Genomic DNA, 25,689 nt, shown 5'->3' with positions numbered 1-25,689 from the left:
TATTTATTTTCTTTTCAGTTTCTTTGGTTTTGGTATCAGATTTAAAAAATCCTCACCAAGCCATATGTTAAGGAGCTTAATGCCTACGTATTCTCCTAAGAGTTTCATGGTTTAAGTCTTTTTTTTTTTTTTTTAATTTTTATTGGGGAATATTTGGGAACAGTATGTTTTTCCAGGACCCATCAGCTCCAAGTCAAGTCATCATTTTTTCACTCTAGTTGCGGAGGGCACAGCTCACTGGCCCATGTTTGAATTGAACCGGTGACGTTGGTGTTATGAGCACTGCGCTCTAACCAAATGAGCCAACCGGATGCTCATGTTTAAGTCTTTAAACCATTTTGAGTTAATATTTGTGTATGTTGTAAGATAGTGGTTGAGTTTCATTTTTTTCACATGTAGATGTTCAGTTTTCCCAACACCAGTTATGAAGAGACTGTTCTTCCCCATTACATATTCTCGGCTCCTTTGTCATAAATTAATTGACCATATTTTTATGGGTTTATTTCTGGACTCTCCATGCTATTCCATTAATTTATGTGTCTGTTTTTAATGCTAATACCATACTGTTCTAATTACTATCACTTTGTAATACAGTTTGAAATATAGTAATATTTAGTATATTATTATATTCAGTATACTAGCATATTTAGTACATATTCAATATAGTACATATTGAATATTTAGTACATATTCAATATATACTCAGTATAGCACTGCATACTAAACTGCGTAGAAGCAGAGTAAAGGCAGAGAGGAAGGAAATAGAGGGTCAAAGAACTAGAGGTTGCTTTAAAGTTAAAAAAAAAACATGAAGAGAAAGTAATTGAGCAAATAAGCTTGAGGGGTGGAAGGTGGTGGTCATAGAATGTGCAGTCTTATCTTTGCCTAGGTTCTCTAGAAAACAGAGCCTGAGGTGACTCTCCTATGCTGAATCTTAATTAGGGGACATTATCCTCAGGAAACAGGAGTGAGGGGGAAAAGGGAAATGAGGGAGAGAAAGAGAAAAAGCAGATTCGAGGTGCTTTACCAATCTGTCCATAGCTTTTCTAGAAAATAAAGTCATGCTAGAGCTGCAGATGTACAGAAGCACTGCATCTTTGAATAGCTCTGGGGTGGGCAGGAAAGCTGAGCAAATATCTGCTGACTTCTTCCCGGCTCCCGTTTCTCAATGGTCCAAGTTGGCTCCACAGAGCACTAATCCCACTCTATTTCTGGGGTATGGTGTGGGCCCCTCCAAGCAGTCACTAGGGAAGCCAGAGCTTCTGTGGGTCCGGTCGAGTCAGACCTGGGAACTGGAGCTACTGAGGCTTCCTCTGTTATGGAGGCCATGCTGCTTTAGTTCTCACTCTAGTGGAGGCTGAGGTTGGTGACAGCATTACCCTGGGCTTTACAACCATAAGGCTCTGCTGTGACCATTGCAGGTGAGACGCAGGTGGGGCCGAACTGATCTAGGGTGTACATACATTATCTGAATTAGTGATTTTAGGGGCGATTCCAGGTGTAGCTGTGGGAGTTGATGGCTGAAGCTGAGTGGAAATGAAGGATATTGGATATGAGGTCTAAGGCGTTGAGAGGTCAAAGTACTGGATTAAACAGTCCACAACGTTGAAATGTCAGAGGATGCCAAATGAGTCTAGTGCATAGTGAGTGTACACTGGCTACATTATTTAATAAGCACCCATAATTAGGGGAAAAATCACCATTTAGGAAAGTCAGTGCACTATGGACTGAAACTCAGTACATGAAGACCGAAATAGAAAATGAAATATATTTGTATATTGTCTTTATAGAGCAATTTACTATTACCTAATTAATTAGGCAGATTATTAATTTCTGAATTATGTCATTATTCCAAACAATTATCTATATTCCAGAAGGAAAATCAAGAACATACTTCAAATTCTTTCTATCGAATTTCAGAAACATATGTACGATTCTTCTGGGTAATGAGTCATGGCTGTCTTTATCCCTTGCATCTGGACCTGTAGTAGGTGCTGTGAGAGATAACAGCAAAGATAAATCAGTGAACCATGTCCTCTAGGTATTTACAGTCAAGCAGGAATGATAAGAAATGTACATAGATAACAATAATACAAATAGAAAGTGATAAATACGGTCAGAAGGGCTGAGATAAAATGCAGTTTTATGGGAATTCTGAAGAAAAGGTACCTAGAAGTAGTGAGTGAAGCTGAAAAGAGAGAAGGAGTGAGAGAGGCAGAAGGAAGGGAGTAGAGGAGGGAGGACATTCAAGGAAAGCATGGACAAGAGACCAGTCAATTAAAAATGGGGGACACTTGTAGGTTCTGGCTACTACCTGGCAGGGCTGTGAAAACCTCCCAGATGTGCTGTGAATCAGTGCCCATGGGGCTCATCCTCCTCTCCCCAGGGATCAGCAGGGAGTGATTTGCAAATGAGAAGCCATTGTCTTCTCAGAGAGACAGGGGTAGGATGGAGAATGTGCTCCCAGAGGTAAGCCTAGTGTGATGTTAGTAATGAGCTCCCACAGAGGAAGTAGAGACACTGAGCTAGGGTCCTCTCTCAAGTCTCTAGTATCTTGATAAACAGGTTTTGTTTTATATTTTAAAGAAAATAGAGAGAGTAGATTGAAGAGTGAAAATATTTTTTTGATTTTTTTTTTAAAGACTTGAGCTATAAATGTTCTGAAGATATGAGTCAATACAACAAAGTCCCTGCTCTGAAGTCCAATGAGGGAGATAGACAAGTTAACAAGTATTTGTGACTTGGAATCACAGCAGAGAACCACTATCCTGCAGAATCAGTGAGACTTCATGAAAGAAATACATAAATGGCTTTGATATGAATAAAGGGATTGTTGGCTGCCGGGAGGTTAGCTAACAGAAGAACTGCGGTAGAATCAATTGGCCCAGTTTCATAACCATAGAGAGGAATGCTGGCACTGGAAGCAGGAACACCAAAGGCAAATGGTGGTATTTATCCTGGGTTAGGGTTACAGCAAAACTAATGTATATGAAAGAAGGGCACAGTAACCTATGGTTCTAGCCTTAGCAATTGAAATGGCTGCCCATGGGGTCTATGTGGTAAGACAAGCAAGTCAGAAGACAAATGAAAGAAGAAAGCAGGGAAGGGAGCAAAACCAGAGAGATGGTGAGAAAGTGGAGTGGAGTGGAACCCACCAGGAGAGTGTTTTTTTCTGTCTCGTGTCCTCAGGGAATCTTCTGATGACACATGGAAAAGAGTTTGGCTTGTGCCTTGGGGTGCTCTGAGCTGAGGTTCAAACATGAGCACAAAGGCTAATCTGATGAGGTGGACTGACAGAAGTCTATGTCAGGGCAACTGTAGAGCCTTCTGTGAAAGAATTTATCTCAAGAAAACAGAGTTCAGGCTGGAGGGCTTGAACCAGAACTTAGTGATCCAGAAGCTTGGGAGTCTGAGTTCAACACGGAGGTACTGTTCCCAGCTCAGTTCCTTAGATGCAGGTTCATGTAAGAAAGAGAAAGTAGAAAAAACTGTGTGGTATCTATCAAACAGGCTCTTTGGGGACTTCTCTGTGTGTAGCATGAAGGTGGGCATTTTACTTGCCACTTTTTAAAGGCCCTCTCTGAGCTTGGACATCCTGAGAGCCCGCGTGCTCTGGCCACAGTCCTTGGGGGAGACCATGGTGCCTAGTGGACCAGAGGCACACCCTGTGGGGATTTGTTCATGAACATATGTCCTGCATGACCAGTGGACCCAGAGAAACCTTGCAGAGGAGATCTGGAGGGGGGCTGTGTTCCTCAGGCAATGGCCAGGAAAGGCCAGTGGATTTCGGCTTCCCACTGTCTCCATACAGGCAGAAGAGGTCAAGATTATAGGTTCTGGAGTTAGATGGGCTCCACAATTTATTAGCTCTGTGAACTTGATCAAGTTGTTTAACTCATTGAGCTTGTTTCCTGAGGTGCCATTTAACAACTCAGGTTGACAGAATAGATAAGAAATTGCACATATGCCTTTAACACATGGCACAGACCACATACACATAATGCCTTCTGCCAGAAGGTGCTTACTCCTCACTCCTTGCTCTTACTCATTTTGAATTTAAATGCCATTTTTTTCAGAGGAGTCATCCCTGGGCCTCCACGGCAGACTTTGGATTGCCTACCCAGCATCGATTGCTATCTTCCCTTTCTGTTCCGTGTCAGCTCCTCAATCCTGAAGAGTTCAGGAGCAAATACTGAAGTATTTAAGCCAGTTGCAATAATCCCTGCTTCATTCTGAGTCTTTAGGTGTGGGCATGTGATTCAGTTTGGACTAATGACAGGTAAGAAGACAGCTACTGGAAACTTCTGAGAAAGATTTCCTCACTCTTGAGAAGGGACACAATCTGCTACCATGAGGTATTGTCAGGATTGTCTGTGCCAACAGGGACTGCTGCTGGGAGCCATCCTGGGACCACAGGTGGCGTAGTCCCAGGTACAAAGCTGGTGGGCAGGAGACGGCAGGGGGAATAACGGGGAACAGCCCGGGTGGGGCCTTCCCTGACATCGCTGAGTTTCTGAATTCACCTGCTACAGCCTTTCGACCTTGGAACTTCTAGCCATATGAAACAATAAATTTCCTTATCATTTAAGACATTTTAAATTGAGTTAATTATTAATGTCAGCCTCCTACATCTAAGTGATAACCCCATAGTTTTTGCTTTCATATTTTTCTTTATAGCATTTACCATGTATACACTAGTTACTTTTGTGTTTGTTTGTTTAATATCTATTTACCCCCACTGAATTGTAGATTTTAGATTGCTAAGATCACATGTTAATTTTGTTCACCATTGAATTTGCAGATTTTAGCACCAGGCCTGAGGCGTAGGATCTGTTCAAGCATATTTGATGAAAGAATGAATAAAGGGCTCAAAAATGGTCACTTTTCTCCTCCTCCTTCTCCTCAACCTCCTCCCTGATCTCTACAATTCAGCATAGTATTACTGACAGAGCACATATCACTGGGAAGGAACTGTGTTCTCCCCTCAAACTCTGACTAGTTGGGTGGCCCCGGGCAGCAGCCTTCACCACACCAATGGCTTCCAAGTTCTTACCTTGAGGAACAATAAGAAAATACAATTACGTGGTTGACCCAGGACACACATATTTAACTGAAATGAGAGATTTATAGAGCATACTTTTACCATGTGTGATGTACTCTGATATTTTTATTCTATTTCATTCAAAACATGCAAGCTTTGACCCAATACATCAATTTTTGGACCCATTACTTAGCAACCCACAGTTTAAAAAACAAAAAGAACTGGACTAAATGAAATGTATGGACTTTGAAACTCTTTGTTTTTCTTTTCTTTGCTGTTAAACTCTCTATATAAATAGCCAGTCCATTGACTTAAAAGGCCATTATTACAGTGACTTAACAATGACTTCTTTATTTTCCCTTTTCCAGTGGAATTCTTCCCTATCACCATCTCCTCTAGTCGTTCTGTTCTGAAGGCCTGCACAAAATGGCATATGTTCATGAAAAAGTACTTTGTATTTTTTCTTATTTTTCCCCCTAATTACCACGACAACAAACAGGACTGCATTCTTCCTCCTCTGAAATGTAATGGCCCCATTGGACATAGTATTTACATGGGCCTCGTTTCTATACGTTTATGTATGTACTAGTGCAGACCAGTGTTACATGAGCTGCCACCACGTGGCTTAAAACCCAAGAGAGCTGGGTTCTAACATTCTCTAGAAGCACAGTGAAGAATAGACCTTCACTGTACTTGCCATTCCTCAACACTAAACTGCCCTTGTCCTCGCGGATTTGCCAGTGAAATTCCTCTGGGGGCAGGAGGGAAGGGGGAAAGCCACACGAAGATCTTACAACTCCGGAGCACAGCAAATAATGTGGTGGGGTATACATATATTTAGAAAACCATAGTGCAAACCTCAGGGGAAAAAACATGTAATCAAAAGGCGACGGGGAGAGCTTGGGTGATCAAGAAAGTTCCCTGCCAAAAGACTTTCAGATTCCGAAGGAAGGTATAATCTCTGTACCTTGAAACTCAGTTCAAACCACTGCCCCCAGCATCACGTGAATTGGCGGCAAACTGGATGCAAGTTACAGCTTCGGAGTCTAGGAAGAGGGCATCGCCAAGCTGCCCTGGGGTCACGTGTCTTCCAGAAGGGCACTGGTGTGACAGAAGACAGCACGTCCAGGATACGTGCTCTAGTTTGCGCTCTGGGAAGGAAAGCGAGGTGGGAGAGAGCCTGCCGCGAAAACAGACTGGAGGGGTGGGGGAAAGGGAGGGGACGGAAGAGAGGAACACCTCCCTGAACTTTCCTCTCCGCTCGTCTCACACACTTGAAATAGAAATAATAACAACATGGGAAAAAAATGCTTACAACCACGATGTTATCTCCCTACTTAAGTTGCCTCACTCTGGACGGTGTACGGTGTAAAGTGCAGACTGCGGTTGTTGCCGCAGGCTGGTCTCGGAAGTGAAGGTGCGCGCGCCGGTGACCCCACTTTTAGGGAGGACGGCTCCCTGCGCTTCCACACCATTGCCCCGGCTGACCTCTGCCCCCCTCCTTCTCCTCCTCTCCTCCCTTCTTCCCTCCCTCCCTCCTTGCGTGTCTCCTCTGCACCGGCCCCCGCGGTGGAGCTGGGCGGCAGCACCGAAGCCGCAGCTTCTGCCCGCAGCGCGCTCGCCTGCACCCCCAGCTTCTACAGAGCCCGAGCCGCGGCGCCCGCAGCCCCGGGTCGGCGCGGCGCGTCCTGCTCACCGCCCAGGAAGGCTGAGCTGACCTGAGCTCGGCTCCAGCGCCGCAGGCGGCTGGGGAGGGCGGCGTGGGAGAGTACGCGGAGACGCAGGGGCGGCTGCGCGGGGGTGACAAGCTGCGCACCTGGAAAGTTACCCGGCTGTCTGGTGAGGTTCGAGGGTTGGGGGCTTGGGCGTAGGGGGTGCGCTGGGAGGATGAGGTCGGGGTGCGCGCGCGTGCCTGCTGTGCGCCTCTGTTCCACACCCAGCTGGTCTTGTGCGTGTGCTGTTTGCTGTGGACTTGTGCACACATTGCGTTCGCTTGGTGTGACAGCGTTTCGCGAGCTCCGGGAGCCAGAGGAAAGCTGCTTGATTTTAAACAGCTCGGCTAGTGGTGGGAGTGGGGGAGAGTAGGGAGTGCGGGGGAGCTGGGGGTGGGGAGCTCATCTCCAGTGGGGATTCCTCAGGGTTCTCACGCCTTTAGCCTGGAGCAGCCCTGGCTGGGGGCTTGGCGCGGCTGTCAGGGCGTGCGCTCCGGCTCCGCTTCGCCAGGCTTCGGGTAGCTGCTAGGAGACGAATACGCTGGCAAGGACTTTAGGAGTCCTTGTAAAGTTGTGTGGGTGTACTGAGGCACTCTCTGCACCGTAAGGCGCCGTCACGTCTTGTGCTCTGTATTTCCTGGTGATGAAGAAACAAGAGCAAACAAAAACAATACATCAGCCACTTCGGGGATGAGAGAAAAATCAATGGGTTCCAGTTTGGGAAGAACTCGAGTGCAAATCCAAAGCAGTTGAGGCCAGGGTTTAGAATAGAAAGAAACAACGCGGGCAGCATTAACGGGTAGAAAGGTCTGACAAACTCCTTGGTTTCCTTACCTTCATTTTGTTCCCGAAGTTCCCAGGGATTTTTTTTTTTTTCTCATAAAGGAAGAGAGCAACCACACACCTGCCCCGCCCCAGTTCATTAGAAATTACTGTCTCTTTTCTTTGCAAGCGTCTATTTAATGCCTACCTAAGGTTATCATCCCACTTACATACAGTATCTGTTGCCAGTACTCCTGTTTACTTTTGCACAGGAGGAGCTGCTATGGTGGAGAATTCTCTTTGGAGAATTGAAGGCTATTCTCCTCATTGGAACATTGTGCACCTAAGAATAAAGGACGTAAAAAGATTATGCACAGAGATTTTTCTCTTTTATGTGAAATACTTCACTCCTCTGCAATTCTTACACGTGAGGCTAATTCGTCTCACAATGAAGGCATCTATTGCCTGGATATTACCCAAGTCTGTTGATCCCATATTGTCTTGCGTCCTCTAGACGATTCTCCTATCAAGTATCCCCTCTTTTCCCATGTTTTTATTTTCTCTGTCTTCACTGTTTCATTATTCTGAGTTTACTAATAACCGTCAGGTTCCCACTATTCTAAAAACCCATTTCATGAACCATGATACCATCCTGAGCTCCCTACTCCCAGCATCTGCTCTTTCCATGGTCCTTTGTAATCAAATTTCTATCCTAACTGTTACATGAAAGGCAAAAGTCAGTGCTTTCCCCTCTGATCTCGTTGGCTTTCATATGTCTGTGGAATGTGAACTGCAACCCGCTTCGTTCTGGAAAAGCTTACCTTCATGGCCTCTGTGGTACTTCTCCTACATCTCTCATTTGTACACTTCTTTCACCATATTTGTTATTTGCTTCTCCTCATATTCACCTATAAATGATATCCACAGGTATTTATTATCTAAATGTCCATACATGGTGATGGAGGCATTCCTTTCTTTTGTCTCGTAGTGATCTCATCTCATAATGGGACTTCAATTCTTACCTCGGTGAAGAGGTCTCTTGCCTTGACCTTTCTTCTTTGCTACTGTCTGCTAGACATTTCCAGCTTGACGACCCACAGGCACCTCAAACTACTCAACACGCCAACTCCTGATCATCTCCAGAAAGTGTGCCCATCCCCCCGACTTTGGTCAGCGTCACAGTCACTATGAGCTCATAGTACTATCTTCTTCCAAGCCTTCCTAGATCAAAACATTGGAACCACTTTTGACTCTCCTCTTGGTTACACCCATGTAATTACCACATTTAGAGATTGTGCCCCTGCAGTACTCCTCCCGCCATGCTTGTCTTTTACTATGAATCCCTCCACATCCTGTCTTACTTTTACCAAAGCAATAGCTTCTTCTTACCCTACCTCTAGTTTTTCTTTCAGACTTCATATAGGCCTAGATACTGTTCCTCTCCTAATTGCCAATCTCCTGGCACTTTCATCCCCTTCTTCAGCTTCTATTTCCATATCAGTGATCACTAAATATTTTCAGTTCCCCTCTTCTGATTTTCTGATCCCTCATTTCTTACTGCCTACTGAACACCTCTACTCTGAAGTTTCCCTGGGTCCCTCAAACTGAGCGTGTTCAAAATTAAACTCACTGTCTTATCCCTCAAATCTGCTCCTCAGTTTGGTTAATGACATCACTTCTTACCCAGGGGCCACAATGGAAACTTCTAAATCTTTATTTCTCCTTATCACCACTCAAGTTCTATAAGCTGCAATCTCCTGACCTACATCTATAAAATCACATTTCTGGGTTTTTAACTGTTTATCTGATATGGTATTAACCAAAAATAGTTGGATGGAATGCCACCAAATCTGGCAGTGAAAATATAAGTTATATGGCATTTATAAAATTTGCTGTGAACATTCTGCTGTGGGGAGGGGCACTTCAAAGAGATAGTCAACCTCTGGAATAACTGAAACTGGTACAATAAGTAGCTTGTATGACTGTCTAACAAGAGAAGATTACTCTCTAAATTAAGATGACGTGGACTGAGAAAACAAGCAGTAGATTCAAAACTGAGCCTCCGGTCAACAGTCACAAGAGCAGATGGACAGATGCTTTCAATTGTGGCATTCATATGGAATGGCGCTGTTTCTCACATGGACTTCTCTGTGGTTTACCTCTGGGAGGAGAAGCAGTGATTTATATATTCACTGATGGTTAATTGTTTTCTAAAATGACTTGGGTGAAACAAAGTTAAGGTTAACGCCAAATGCATCAGTTTCATGTATACCTAGAAGACTATAAAAGCCTATATAATTCCCTCCTCTAGTTTTAGGCTAAACTGCCCCATATCATGAAAAAGAATCTATTCTACTTTTCACGATTTGTTGAAGGGAAAGAAATTGCAGTTACCTGTAGCCATAACTTTTACCTAATCCCCTATGATAATGTTTTTCTCTTCTGGCTACTGGAGATGATATATTTTTTCTTGAGTTCGAGAAGTTCAAGACATTAGACTAGGGTTGGGACTCTGGTATTCATCCTGTTCTCATTACCTCTTAGTTGGCTTGGTGCAACAGCCTTTTACTTAGTTTTTCTTCCTCTAAACTCTTTTCACTCCATTCCATATTTATTGCCAAGAAAATTATTTTTCTAGAGGACAAATATGCCCATACAACTTGAAAGAAACTTCACCTACACTAAAATGCAGATACCATAACATAGCATATGAAGTTTTTCAGTATCTTACTCCAGTATCTTACTTTTTCAGGCTCGTTTCTCATCACTCTCCTTTACCCATCATGCATTTCAGCCTGTTCCCTGGATGTGCTATCAGCTTTCTTGCATTCATTCCTTAGTATATCTCTTTAATTAATAGGCTTTATTTTTTAGAGCAGTTTTAGGCTTACAGAAAAATTAGGTAAAAAGTACAGCGTTTCCGTATACTCCCCTTACCTCAGCCCTTTCCATATTCTTAACATCCTGCATCAGTGTGGTCCATTTGTTACAATTGAACCAAGACTGATACATTATTATTAACTAAAGTACATAGTTTACAATAGGGTTCATTCTTTGTGTTGCACATTCTATGGGTTTAGACAAATATATAATGACATGTATCCATCATTATAGTGTCACACAGAATAGTTTCACTGCCCTAAAATTGCCATGCTCCACCTATTCGTTCTTTACTCCCTCTCTGCAAGTCCCTCACAACCACTGACTTTTTTTTACTGTCCCCAAGTTTTGGTATCTCCAGAATGTTATATAGATGGAATCATACAGAATGTAGATTTTTCAGATTGGCTTCTTTCGCTTAGTAATATGCATTTAAAGTTCTTCCATGTCTTTTCATGGTTTTATAATTATTAGTTTTCATCACAGAATAATATTTCATTGTCTGGGTATACCACAGTTTGTTCATCCATCCATCCATTTGAAGGACATCTTCATTGCTTCTAAGGTTTGGCACTTATGAATAAAGCTGCTATAAACATCCATGTGCAGGTTTTGGTGTGGACATGTGGTTTCATAGCAGTTGGATAAATTGCAAGGAGCATAATTGCTGGATCATATGATTATTTAGCTTTGTAAGAAACTGCCAAATTATCTTCCAAAGTGGTTGTATCATTTCACATTTCCACTAACAATGAATGAAACTGCCTGCTGTTTATTATCTCCTCCAGCATTTAGTGGTGTCAGTGTTTTGGATTTTGGCCATTCTAGTAAGTATGTAATTGTATCTTGTTGTCTTAATTTGAGATTACCTAATGACATATGATGTTGGCCATCTTTTCATATCTTTATTTACATGTGTGTTTCTTCTGTAGTAGGTGTCTGTTTATAGTTTTGCCCAGTTTTCAGCTTGGTTATTTGTTTTCTTATTGTTGAGTTATTTGTATATTTTTGGATACTAGTCCTTTATTAGATATGTATTTTATAAATACATTCACCTAGCTTGTGGCTGTTGTTTCATTCTGTATGTAGAGTAGACATTTTCAATTTTAATGAAGTCCAACCCATCAATTTTTCATGGATTATGCTTTTGATATTTTATCTAAAAATATCACCAAATCCAAGATCACTTAGATTTCCCCCTATATTGTCTACTAGCAGTTTTATAGTTTTGTTTTACAGTTAGGTCTTTGATCCATTTTGAGCTAAGGTTTATGAAAGATATAAAGTCTGTGTCTAGATTCATTTTATTTTCTTTACATATGGGATGTCCAGTTGTTCCAATACAGTTTGCTAAAGGGACTATACTTTCTTCATTGAATTTCCTTTACTCCTTTTTCAAAGGTCAGTTGACTGTATTTGTGTGAGTCTATTCAAAACCGTTGATCCATTTGTCTGTTCTTTTACCAATACCACACTGTCTTGATTATTGTAGCTTTATAGTAAGTCTTGAAGTCTGGTTGTATCAGCATTCTGACTTTGTTTTCCTATAATATTGTGTTGGTCTAGTACATATTTTTTGATCAATATGTTTTTCTACTAAGACGAGTTATTTTATTGGGTAATGTTACAGTAATAATAATAATTATATTTAATATTTATTATACATATACTATTTGTCAAGCACTGTGCTAAATGATTATTATGGTTTATCTTATTTAACCCTCTAACAGGTCTACATGACATGCAAGAATATTTTATCTGTTTGTTGATCTATCTATGTGTCTATCTCCCTCTTCTATTATTGATACTCAACCCCAACGTCATGCCCAAGGACAAATAAGTATTAAGTGAAAATGCTTGATAGGGACTCTTAGTCATCACTATTCCATCTCCCATATTTACAGATATATATGTATATATTTTTATATTTATATATTTATATATCAGACTCCAGATGGGTAGAGAAATAGATATTTTCTAGATCAGAGCCAAGATTTTGGTTTCCAATTACTTAAGGGCTGGAGGAAAAATAGACAATAAAAGCCTAATTCCTCCCACAGTGGTTGCCAGGTGTTAATCTACCTGCAAAAGCCTGCAAAAGTAAATTTTGCTTGTGCTTAGTCTTTTCTACTTACCTCTTGTAGGTGACATTTCCTAAATAGTGATTAAATTTTAATGTAATAATAATTGATAATTTTATATAAGTTTCCTCTCTTCTGGCTAAATGCCACCTCTTGTTCTATTCCTCTCTCCAGTTCTAGGCCGTAGAATACTGCTTTCACAGTGAACCGTGTTTTTGTTGCCTTCAAAGATAATTAGGTGGGTCATTTTGGATTAAGGAGCTCATTGTAATGCATGTAAATTGATAGAGGCTCCATGAGGGAATTACAAAGGAAGAGTCCTTGTAGCCCTGGAACGTGGGCTGAGTGATTCATGATTTCTCATCTCCATCTTTTGGTGGGCTTCCCTTAATAGGGAAGGTTTCCCAGTCTCTTTGTTTCAGAATGACCTCTTTTCTTACTCAAAGATATAATTCAGACACATAAAAGCCTTCTCTTCCAGGGGAATAATTTGCATCTTTAAAGACCTCCCATCTGGAAGACTTCCAGTTTATTAGACTTCTATCCTACCCAGCAATGATCCGCCCCAGGCATATCCTCACATCAGGACACTAAGTGCCTTGTCTAGTCACATAGTGTAAGAGCTACTTGGTACTTACTACATGCCAGCCATTGCTCAGGATGCCTTTCTAACAAAATCTTCATAATAACCCTATTAGATGGATATAATTATATCCATTATCTGGATTAGAAAACCAAGGATTCTAAGTAATTCATAGCTAGGAGAGGGCACATTATTTTCCTACCCTGGATAGCTACCCTCCATTGTTCATGTGAAATTCTGATCTTTGTCTCCAAGCTGATTTCTTAGTGCTTTAGTTGCTGCCTTCTGATTTTAAGAATGATTCTAATAACCTATAGTTGCTAGATTGATGGAGCAATGTCCTGTGGTTCAGTTCTCCTTGTGGCTAGCAATACATATTTGAGAAATAGTTTATCTGTCTTAGGGACTATTACAGGAAACAGAGTGAATCCAATTGGGTTTTATGAAGCCAGTAACTTGAAGCTTTGGCTTGAGGGGCAACAAAATTTAAATGGGTGAACTCACTAAGAAATCAGACTTAGTATTGAGCCATTCAGTAACTTACTTCCATATCTTAAATTAGTGACTTGAATGATGAGATAGTTATTCTTGTTTCACCCCTTTTTGGAATTTTAAGTACCTTGAAAGATTTATACAGCTTCCAAACTGACTTCATAAAACCAGAGAACAGTTGGTGTTTTGGGAGAGGTTAACATCTACTTAATTGTGCTTCAGGTTGGTAAAATTATTGGATTGGTACAGAATGTTTTAAATACCAAACATAGAACAAAAATGATTCTAAGCCTTTTCATATTTAGTGTGTTAGAACTGTTTTCTGTGTCAAATTTGACTGCAAATTTGGAGCTATGCCCCTGATACAGGACGTGACAGGTGCTATAACAATTAATAGTACCTGTTAGTAAACAATTGTTCGATGAATAAAGAATGACTTGTTAGCTTAATATTAGATTCTAAAGTTTTGTCCTCACTTTTGTTCTTTATAAGGCAATTTATTTCCTCTGACCACTCCGCTCCTTTCCATCCTGGCTTGGTTTAAGAATGCTTGTCCGTAACCCAAAAATGTGCGTCTAGAAGATGGCTCACAGCTGCATGTTAAAAGCTTGTGCACACATTAATTTTAGATACCTTTGGGGGCACCCTTCTCATGCTTGTCATTCAGAATCTCATTCAAGTTTATTCTTAGGTCCCAATCTAACATCTTCTGAATTGTTTATTTGGGATACAAGGGTGACCAGGGCTGCTTCTTTGAATTCTAATCTCCTTTTTCTTAAATAGTTTTATTAAAAATATAGCTAACATACACATTACATTAGTTTCAGGTGTATACCATAATTATTCAACATTTATATACCTAAAGAAGTGATCACCATGATAAGTCCCGCAACCATCTGACACCATGTCATGCTATAATAATATTACTGACTATATTTACTATGCTGTACATTACATCCCCAAGACTTATTTGTTTTATACCTGGGAATTTGAACCTCTTATTCCTCTTCACCTTTTTTTGCCTTTTAATATTGTTTAGTTACAGTTGACATTCTTTATTATTTTATATTAATTTCAGGTGTACAGCATAGTGGTTAAACATTTATGTAATTTAAAAAGTGATCTGTCGGACTAGTCTAGTGTCCACCTAGCACAGTACATAGTTATTACCATATTATTGACTGTATTCCCTGTGCTTTACTCTACATCCCCATGATTATCTTGTAAGTACCAATTTGTACTTCTTAATCCCTTCACCTTTCTCACCCTGTCCCTCAATCACCTTCCCATCTATCACCCCAATAAATCTACTACACATCCGACACCATATTGCAATATTGACTATATTCCTTATGCTATACCCTACATCCCCATGACTACTGTGTAACAACCAATTTGTACTTCTTAATCCTTTCCCCTTTTTCACCCACCCTCAAACTCCCTCCCATCTGGCAATCATCAAAATGTTCTCTGTATTTATGAGTTTCTTTGTGTTTTGCTTGTTTGTTTACTTTGTTCTTTAGATTCCACTTATAAGTGAAATCACGTTGCATCTGCCTTTCACTGTCTGACATACTCCACTCAGCACAATACCCTCCAGGTCCATTCATACCACCACAGATGGTGAGAACCCATTCCCACCCATGGCCGAGTAATAGTCCATTGTATATATGTACCACCTCCTCTTTATCCATTCACTATTGACAGACATCCAGGCTGCCTTCACATCTTGGCCATTGTCAACAATGCTGCAGTGAATATACTGATGCCCAGATCCTCTCAAAGTAGTCATTTGGGTTTCTCTGGATAAATACCCAGAAGTGGGATTACTGGGTCCTTTTTTATCACGTGTTTTAAAGTCTAATTTTATAAGGTCTAAGTATTGCTACCCCAGATTTTTTGTTTGTTTGTTTCCATTTTAATGAAATGTCTTGTACAGGAAGCAGAGTGAATCCAATTAGGTTTTGGATTCCAATTAGGTGAATCCGTTTACTTTCAGTCTGTGTGTATCTTTTGATCTGAAGTCAGTCTCTTATAGGCAGCATATGTAAGGGTCTTGTTTTCTTATCCATTCAGCTATTCAACCAACCTGTGTTTTGATTGGAGAGTTTAACACATTTACATTGAAAGTAATTGTTGATATTTATGTAGTTATTGCCATTTTATTATTTATTTATTTATTTATTTATTTATTTATTTATTTATTTATTTATTGGTCTTAAAGAAGTCCCTCTAACATTCCTTGTAATACTGGTTTGGTGGTGATGAACTCCTTTAGATTTTTCTTGTCTGGGAAGCTCTTTATCTATTCTTTGATTCTAAATGATAGCTTTGCTAAGTAGAGTGATCTTGGTTGTAGGTCCTTACTTTTCATCACTTTGAATGTTTCCTGCCAATCCCTTCTGGCCTGCAAAATTTCTGTTGAGAAATCAGCTGATTGTCTTATGGGAGCTCCCTTGTAGGTAACTAACTGGTTTTATCTTGCTGCTTTTGAGATTCTCTTTTTGCCTTTAACCTTTGGCATTTTTATTATGATGTGTCTTGGTGTGGGCCTCTTTGGGTTCATCTTGTTTGAGACTCTCTGTGTTTCCTGGGCTTGTATGTCTATTTCCTTCACTATGTTAGGGAAGTTTTGCATCATTATTTCTTCAAATAGGTTTTCAATTCCTTGCTCGTTCTCGCCTCCTTCTAGTGCCCCTATGGTGCGAATGTTAGTATTCTTGATGTTGTCTCAGAGGCCCCTTAAACTCTCCTCATTTTTTTTTTTTTTTGCTGTTCTGATTGGGTGTTTTCTGCTACTTTATCTTCTGAATCACTGGTTCCATCCTCTGCTTCACCTAATATGCTGTTGTTTCCCTCTAATGTATTCTTCATTTCAGTTATTGTATTCTTTATTTCTGAGTGGTTCTTATGTTTTCTATCCCTATTTTTATGTTTCCTATCTCTTTGTTGAAGTTTTCCCTGAGATCATTGAACATCCTTATACCAGTGTTTGGAATTCTGTGTGTGATAGATTGCTTGTCTCCATTTTGTTTAGTTCTTTTTCTGGAGTTTGTTCTGTTCTTTTATTTGGGAACTGTTTCTTTGTCTCCCCATTTTGGCTGCCTCCCTCTGTTTGTTTCTGTGTAGAACTGCTATGCCTCCTGGTCTTAGTAAAGTGGCCTTATGTAGTAGGTGTCTTGTGGGACCCAGTGGTGCAGTCTCCCTGGTTACCAGAGCTGGGTACTCCAGATGTGTCCCTTATGTGGGTTGTGTGTGTCCTACTATTGTAGCTGAGACTTGATTGCTGTTTGCATGTCAATAGGAGGGATTGCCCCTCAGGCTGATTGGTTGTGAGGACTGGCTGTGACTACAGTGGATGAGCAGTTGTGCAGTGGCTGACCCTACAGAGCAGGGGTCTGGTGCCTGAGCAGTCTGCCCTTTGGGTGTGTCATCCTTGGCGGTGGATGGTTGAGTCTCCAGCCCAGTCTGAAGTTGGCCACTGTGGCTGCCAGCCCCAGAGCCTCCTGGGAGAGAACTTGCTGTAGGCCAAGTTCAGCTGCAGTCTGTGCCCCGCTCTGGGTCAACTGGCATGAGCCACAAAGCAATCCAGAGATGGCCACCACCTACACTATGCTTGGAGGTGCCTTAAGAGGCCAAGGTGCACTAGTGGTGGGCTTAGGACTGCTCAGCCAAAGGTATGGGACATGCCAAAGCCAGATGCTGCTTGGTAGATTTTGTGAACCTTTGACAGATTTTTAGGAATGTCTGCAACATGAGCCAAGGCAGGCCATTTATATGGAAAAGCCACTGGAAGAGGCTTAGGTGTACCCCCAAAATGGGTGGGGGCATGGTCTCAGGGAATCATTAGGATAGGGAAGACAAAAGGTGATATCCAGTTTGATGGAGACTCAGATATGGCATCTGCCTCTGTCTACATGAAGAGAGTGGGGCGGGCTCAACAAAGAAACAATGGTTTCTGCCAGCTCCTCCATCCGGGACAACACTGCTCCTACAGCTCTCAAACTGCAGCCAAACAACTCAGTTCCTCCCCATATGTCCTTGGAACCTTTTGAACTGATGCCCTATGGCTGGAACTCAGAGCAAGTGAGTTCCTCAGTGAGAAAATCCCTTTAAGAGGATGGCCTGGGAGTCCAGCAATTCTTTGTCTCACTCTGCTGGTTTTCATAGCCATAAGTTATGGGAACTTCTCTCCCTAGCACTGAAACCCTGGGCTGGGGAGGGTCTGGGATCCTTTGTCCTCAGAGAGGCTACCTTCACAGCCAAGATATCCCTCCCTATTTTTAATGGTCATACATGGGTGTGAGACCAGCCTGTTTTGCATCTCTGCCCCTCCTTGCCATCTCCAAGTAGCTTCTTCTGTATGTCCGTAGTTGTAGGGCTTCATTTCAGCTAGACTTCAGGCAATTCTCAGTAATGATTGTTCTGTGGTTTAGTTGTAATTGATGTAGTCCTGAGAGGAGGTGAGCACAGCATTTACCTACTCTGCCATCTTGACCAGAAATCCCTCACCTCTCTAGTCTCTTTTTTGAATTCTAGTCTCCTCAACCTTTGTAAATATTCTTAGTATCTTAGAAGAGTAAATGCTGCCTAGTCAACAGATACTTAGAGGTTAAACCTGCCACATCTTTTAATATATTAAGGCAATTATCTGGAGGCTCATATTTATTAACGACTATTTTGAACCTGATTTCTCTGAAGAATATCTGAGTTGAGTATTGCAAGATTACTTTTATAAGTACATTTGTTTTCTGTTTGTACCATCCATCTTAGGCAACCTGCCTTGGCTATTTGGTTGCATTTATTTGGAACTTAGAAGCTATTTTACATTTATACCTTTGTTGTAGGGGTCACAATTATTCCAGTGGACCTAGTAAAATCAGTCTGAACATCTCATTTCTCTCTGCATTTGAAATTTGGAGGGAGAGAGGGGCGAGAATGTGTGGCTTAATATAACTTCAAAATTTCATTTATCTCTTCTGGTATTAGATAATGAGAGGTAATTGAAACTTCATTTATAAGTGTTATATGCTTCTTGGGTTATAGCTGTCAAAAACTGCACATGCAAAAGTATAGTTTTAATAGGCAGCCTAAAAAGACTTCAACTGATCATAATTAATCAAAGCGACACTTCCCAACTTCACCCTTTCGAGTTTTTTTATTTTGCTCATATGTGCTTATTATCTACATGTGATTTATTTTCCAACAAATAAATTGAATTGATTCAGTAAACCTAAATACCAAATTCAACCTCCATTTAAGCAGTAATATCAATGAAATCACAATTTTGTGGTGCCCATAATTTATATTTCTAATGAATACTAAAACAAATACATAGCTCTTGAACTAAAAAATATTTCTAAATCAACTAAAACCATTCCTAATAATCCTGATTTGCGTGTCATTTCTTGAGAATGACTGGATTAGTGACCACTTTGGGGCTTACACTGCAGATATTCTTAACAGGAAAAGAATGGAGCTTTGGGCCATCAGTCATCCTTGTTCGGACAACCTTGGCTTTAGGATGTATAAAGTAAAGGATGGGGAAGAATCCCTGTACCTCTATCCTACCTTCTAGTAGCCACATATCCAGAAGTTTTAAACAGGCAGCATTATCAGAAAGGCAAAACATAACAAGTACATATGGCAGGAGAAAGTGCTAATAAAGCAACACCAACTCTGCCTCCTCCTCCCGAGGAATGCAGATGTGTTATTTTCCAAATGTGGGGAAAGTTTCCTATTGTCACTGCACAGGGAGCTGTGAGAGTTATGACATTTCCAAGCCTCTGCTGCTGTAGCTGCTCATTTGCATTTTATCTTTGCCATGCTGACATCCAAATTGTAGCTCTGTTGTGGTGCTTTTGATAGCTGTCTGGAGAGAATGACCACAGACAGCAGCAGGTAACACAGGACGTTTGTGCAAAAAGCTCAGGTGTGATACTTGTGCCAAGAAAGGGGTAGGGAACAATGAAACCAAACACTGACCCTCCTCATGGTGGGATAAAAGAAATGGATCAATAGTTTTCCTTTTGGAAGTGTGGGGAAAATAGTGCTTATGAAGCAATGATATCTGCTATGCTTTTATTTATGAAACAGATCAGAATGAGAGGAGTGGCGGGGGCTGTTGGGACATGAAACTCCACTGGGTAATTCCCAATTCTGTGCTCTTTCTCAGGTCCTTGAGCAAAATGGGAAATGGTTCTGTGAAACCCAAACATTCCAAGCACCCAGATGGCCACTCTGGGAACCTCACCATTGATGCCCTGCGGAGCAAGGTGATAGAGCTAGAGAGAGAGCTGAGAAGGAAGGAAGCTGAGAACCAGGAGCATGAGTACCATTTGAAGGAGCTGCGGGAACAGATATCGAAGCAGACTGTGGCCATCGCAGAGCTCACGGAGGAGCTCCAGAACAAGTGCATCCAGCTGAACAAGCTTCAGGATGTGGTGCACATCCAGGGAGGAAGCCTGCTTCCGGCCTCTCCAGACAAAGTGCCTCTTGAGGTCCACCGGAAGACTTCAGGATTGGTCTCTCTCCATAGCAGAAGGGGAGCAAAGGCTGGGGTGTCTGCTGAGCCAACAACCCGAACCTATGACCTCAACAAACCCCCTGAATTTTCATTTGAGAAAGCAAGAATTCGAAAGGACTCCAGGTAAGAAGTTCCCATCATTAAAGCCAACCCCTTCCACTCAGATGGCTTTACTATTGTGAAACACTTGGAGTGATATTAGTTAAACCTGCTCAATGGTGAATAGCATCTTAACCCTTTCAGATTTTGGGATAGAGGAGCTTCTGAAATGTTGTGTTTTGCAAAAGGGTCTCCTGCTAAGGAGAACTTTTCTTTATAGCAGGAATTACACTTTACCTGGACTTTGATTTGTGTTGTGTACAACTGAAGATCTGAGGTTATGAAAGCCATTTCCAGTATTTCGAAAACCCTAGGGAATAAAGAGGTAGCTTTCTTAGGAAGTCCATCCTTTTCTCTTTCCATAGGAATGGATTTAAAAGTGTACAGAAATCACAATGAATTATGAAGACCACTTCCTAGCACTTAGTCTGTAGGTGTCACGAAAGAGGAATAAGCTAGAGCCTCCAACCGGGGTGAATTCATTCATTTACCCCACAGTTTAAATTGAGCACTACCTTCTTCCAACCAATGTTAAATGCTAAGTATGTGTCAGTGAAGATATAGACACAGAACCTTTGTCAGGGAATGGAAACAAGTAAGCATTGTATAATTATTAATTGGGATAAATGATATAAAGGAAATCAACAGTATAGTGGGTGGCGTCTGGGATTAGAGGGAGAGAAGGGCAAAGAGGCAACAGAATTGTATTATTGTGGAGGCCTGGCTGAGGAGGTGACCTTTAACTGAGACCCAAAGAAGGGAAAAGAGCATAGACTAGGTAGAAAGGGTGTTTCAGGCAGAGGTGACAATTAAAAGCTAGAATTAATTTTAAAAATAAGGATTTTTAAAAGAACATGTAAATATTTACCACAGAAAGGTGTGTGTGTGTGTGTGTGTGTGTGTGTGTATACATTTCCTTTCTGGCTAAAGTTTGAATTTCTTAACCAGGAAAGATTGACTAGAAACATCATGAGTTAGGGTCTCCTTTCTGCATTTACTTTTAAATGAGTAAATATTTATTTATTGAAATTAAATCTTTTGCCTTGATAATGTTCTGGCTGAGCCTGGATCTCTCTTGCAAAATGCAAGTTTTGTGAAATTTTTAAAAAAAATTTAATTTATTTACCAACACAAGTATTATCAATCAAGATAAAATATCTGACATAAGTGATTAATTTTGACAACAGATATAAAGGGAGGTTTAATTCATTAATTTGTTGACGGTACTTGACACTTAGTGAATGATCAATAAATATTTGTTAAGGAAACAAGTCATGCTGGATTATTAATGATAATACTCTGTGGTTGAAACACATGTGATTAATATTAGAATTCAGAAGAGAGTTTTTAAGCCAAGAGTTTTATTATTATTTATTCCCTTTGCAAAAGTAATAGTTATTTATTTTTAATGGTGCAAATTCAGAAATTATAAATGTTATAAACTTATGCTTGTTTTTCAAAAATTGCACATCATCCAGTATTCTCTGTTGATATAGCAGAGATATATGCATACATAGCAATATTACATATTATGCATTATATTATCATATACCTATAATAAGCAAAATATCTTATTTACCCACAAAATATCTTTCAAATAGCAATGAGCTTGTATATCTAGGAAGAATGTGAGATAATTTAATAGCAATTCATCTTCTTTGACCCTCTGCCTACATATTTCACCAGATTTCTCCTCTTGAGTGAGGATTATGCTCAATTATTTTGTTCCAAATCTTAAGTCCATCTTGCAGCAAAACACTATTCTCCTGGTGTTAGGTAACTGAACAATCCAAGAAAAGCATATTCCTTTGTATTTCTTTACTAACTCTATTATAATCAGGCCAAGAAAATCAGTAGTTATGCACAATTTCTGGGCCAGACCACTTCTCTGTAGTCAATGGGACACAGGAGAGGAAAGACATGGTAGCTGTTGAAGCCACATGGGTATAAGTCAGTGTTGCTGTCATATCTCTCCTTACCACTAGAATAACTGATTAAGCACAGATACTTGACATCATCAATTCAGAGATTTTAATTTTCCAGTTTTTATAAAGTGCTCAATATCACAATTAATTTTCCATTTTCAAATAGTTTCAGTTTTAGAGAAAAGCCATAAGTAAATGTGGGTTGTTTTCATATATCTTTCATACATTCTGTCAAAAAATTTATAAGAAACAATTTTCTAGAAGTTAAAACATTAAAAAAGATGAGACCATCATTCACTGATAAAAGGATGATGTCAGTATCCATTGGTTTGGCTACTTTTCCAAGCAGTTCCTGCTAGAGATTAGAGTATGTAGGATACCAGTCAAAATGGTTGCTTCGGTTATCTTTACGTTCTCATGCTTTATTTATAAACTTTTATAACATTTCCTGGTTAAATTTATGACTGAATTTTTTCCTACTACTCTATGTCAACTGTGTTTTGGACAAAGTCCTCCTCTACACTGGATCAGGAAGCCAGAAGGCTTTTCAGGCTTGTGTGTGTGTGTGTGTGTGTGTGTGTGTGTGTGTGTGTGTGTGAAAAAGCTGTTTCTGATGACTATTTCACTGCAAGCATGAAAATGAGGGGATCCTTTCCACCCTCCTGCAATCAACAACATTAGGAAGACATGAAGTACTGACAGAAACCAGAGAATAACTCTTGGGGCAATGATAGATTCGAAATTTGAGGGTTCAGACTCAGTAATGCACCAGAAACTCTACCACCCATGCCACAGCAGTCTGTGAGTTTGGGGAGACCCCCATGCTCAAACGTACTGTAGATGGCAGGTGAACCTCAACTGCCAGGCAGCCTGCTCATGCCCGCTTTGCTGTCCTGCACCTACCAAGTATACTTGTAGGGCCTGAAGGAAAAGCTCAAACTATACACATATTTAGACCTCCCTGCTTTATAGGGAGGAATTTGTATGCTCTACTGGCACTGGGGAACTCTTGAAATTTGTCTCTTGCAAGATTCAATGGTTGACTTTCTAAGATCAGGTTCTGTAGTAACTCAGTGCTGCCCAGCAGAACTTTCTGCAAGGATGGAAATGTTTTGTAATCTGTGTTGTCCAATGTGGAAGCCAATAGTAAAATGTGGCTGTTGAGCACTGAAAATGGGACTACGGCCCCTGAGGAATTGACTTTTTCATTTTAATTAATTTTGAAATTAAATAACCTCCTGTGTCTAATGGCTACTGTAGTGGATATTGCAGTTCTACGTCATGTGTTTTTGACTGTAACCGCTAACCACTGAGATAGGAATTATGACCTAGTGAAGTTTGGGACAACTTTATAGACAAAATAAGACCTGTGTTTGGTTTTAGGAAAAAGCCTTTGAAAATGAGACTGTGCCTGTCAGATTGAGGTGGGCACAAAGTGGAATAATTCCAGGGTGCTTTAAACCTGCAGCATATGATAGCATTCTGTAGTGACTTGGCTTTGTGCCCACTGACCATGTTAGATGCTCAGAAGCATACAACTCTGCGGGCACGTGGCCCGTTTCTATTATAGGTACTCAGCCTCACTGAAGTATCATAAATCATGATGAATCAGAGCACAGCACTATATCAAATACTCAGATTTGCATTTATCATGGTGAACACCAGAAGACTTTAGGACTAGGAGAAACTTAGAGATTGTTTCATGCTACCCTACTTACTGGAGAAGTGAAGAAACAGGTGCAGGGGAGTTGCAGAACATGCCACGGTAAATGGCAGACCTAAGATTAGAAACTAAGATTCTTGACTTTGAAACCAGTGCTTCCCCTCTACAATCCTAGTGTTCCTACAACTTGCCACAATGATCAAAGGCCTCGAGTCAGGCCAGTGTGGGCACCAGTCAGCTTTATTTTGACGTGCCTATTGATTGGTAGAAAGAACAGTGGGGCTTCCTGGCTTCTCCAAAGCAGAGCTGAGTAGAGCTTACCCATTGCATCAATGTTTACCAAATGCTGGGTCCCCAAAGCTCAGGCCTATGTGAAAAGGACACAGAGGACGGGTTTGATCCATCTGATGGCACAGACTGTGATATAAGTGGAGGGCCACAAATGGGTTCCCAAAAGAGCACAGTGCTTCTCAAGGCTGAGAACTGATTGCCAGTTCAAAGGATTGTGGCAAAGGAGGGAGAGAAAGAGCTCAGATAGCATTTCTGTTCATGTCTGACTCTGCCTTGAGCTCCAAGACAACCATGCATCCAGAAGTCAGACCTTTTACTGAAATTAAATTTTCTCTTTATGTAGACATGGTTTAGCAAACTTCAGCACCGGCAGAGCAAAATTACAAGCTTATGTTTAATGTCTGGTGGAACACAGGCAAATTAATCAGAGACATCTGGCAAGTCCCTGGTCTGCTTTCACTAAGAATGCTTGAACTATCATTTGAAACTATTGTTCTTCTGTGAGAAGGAAAGATAAAACAAAGACTTGCCATCTGACTTCAGAGGTTGACTTAGTTTTCAGAAGGGCCATTAGTTTCATCTGTCATTTCCACCCCAGGAGCAGAATAGGTAAAAGTGGAAAACGCTAGTGAGTCATCTATTTAAATAAGACCTGGAAGAGGAGAGAGGAAGAGTATGTTGTTATTTTTTGTGCTTCCTTTCTAAAGCAATGCTGAGCATTTGAATATACATTGTGGAAATGTGTCTCCTTTATTGAATAGGAGGGTTTCTATAGAATAATAATAGTAATAATAACAATAACATTTATATATCACTGATTCTGTGCCAGGCATCACTCTGAATGCTTCACAAATATTGGATCATTTCATCCTCACAACTAATCTGTAAAATAGATATTATCCCTTCCATTTTATACATGAGAAACTGAAGCATGCAGAATTAAATAACTTGACTAAGTTATACTTTTATATTTTGATAGTTTTAATATTAGAATCGGGATCGAAAGCCATAAAATTTGCTGTCTAAAGTCTATTCTAACAACTCCTACTTTTCCACTTTTCCAAGATGAAAATTAGAGGACTCTTCACATTTTAGCTGGGGAGCCTTGTAAAAAATTAAATATATAATTAGAAATAGATACTTTTCTAATAATTTCTTTGTATGATCACACACAACTCCCTTCTGTTGTTATTTCTTCCTGAAAATTATGCTTCCAGAAAATGCTGCCCTGGTATCAGTTTGCAGTAGAGGAAAATTTTGCTGGGGATGGGAGGGAAATAAATCTTGCCCCCCACCATGAAATACTGACTTAGATGTGACTCTGAGAGGTTCTAGATCTAGATTTTACTACAGATAATTAAAGATTTTTAAGAGTGTATGTATGAGTATGTACTCTAAATTATCAGTTGCATAGTTTAAAAAATTCATACATATGCTTATACATACTATTGCTTTAACCTGGGTCTTCAGAAAAGCGAACAATAAGATACATAAGGGAAGGAAGAAAAATTCAATTGTGTGGTGACCTGATAGCCAGAAACTGTGGGTGAACGCAACTGGGAGATGTGTCTGGTGAAAGTTGTCAGAGTGTTTGAAAACACAAGGTTATGTTTTATAGCAATAATGTGCATGTA

At 40.5% G+C, this 25,689-nt stretch overlaps 1 protein-coding gene across 2 annotated transcripts in view; it reads left to right on the top strand.

The window, feature by feature from the left end:
* The first annotated feature begins 6,226 nt into the window (after positions 1-6,226).
* PRKG2 (protein kinase cGMP-dependent 2) overlaps positions 6,227-25,689 on the top strand; it is a 105,849-nt gene continuing 86,386 nt past the window's right edge. The window contains exons 1-2 of one of the 2 annotated variants that reach the window (XM_074324382.2): positions 6,227-6,458; positions 19,727-20,200. In XM_074324382.2, the coding sequence (XP_074180483.1) occupies positions 19,740-20,200 (461 nt within the window). In that variant the 5' untranslated portion in view covers positions 6,227-6,458; positions 19,727-19,739. Of the gene's footprint in view, positions 6,459-6,503; positions 6,881-19,726; positions 20,201-25,689 lie in introns of those variants that run through there. The other variant, XM_019720111.3, reaches the window with a different exon arrangement.

The sequence above is a fragment of the Rhinolophus sinicus genome, chromosome 1, assembly GCF_057876585.1.
Source record: "Rhinolophus sinicus isolate RSI-liver-muscle chromosome 1, RSI-T2T, whole genome shotgun sequence".
NCBI classification, from domain to species: Eukaryota; Metazoa; Chordata; class Mammalia; order Chiroptera; family Rhinolophidae; genus Rhinolophus; species Rhinolophus sinicus.
The sequence above is the reverse complement of the archived record's forward strand: the minus strand, read 5'-3'. Positions and strand labels throughout refer to the sequence as shown.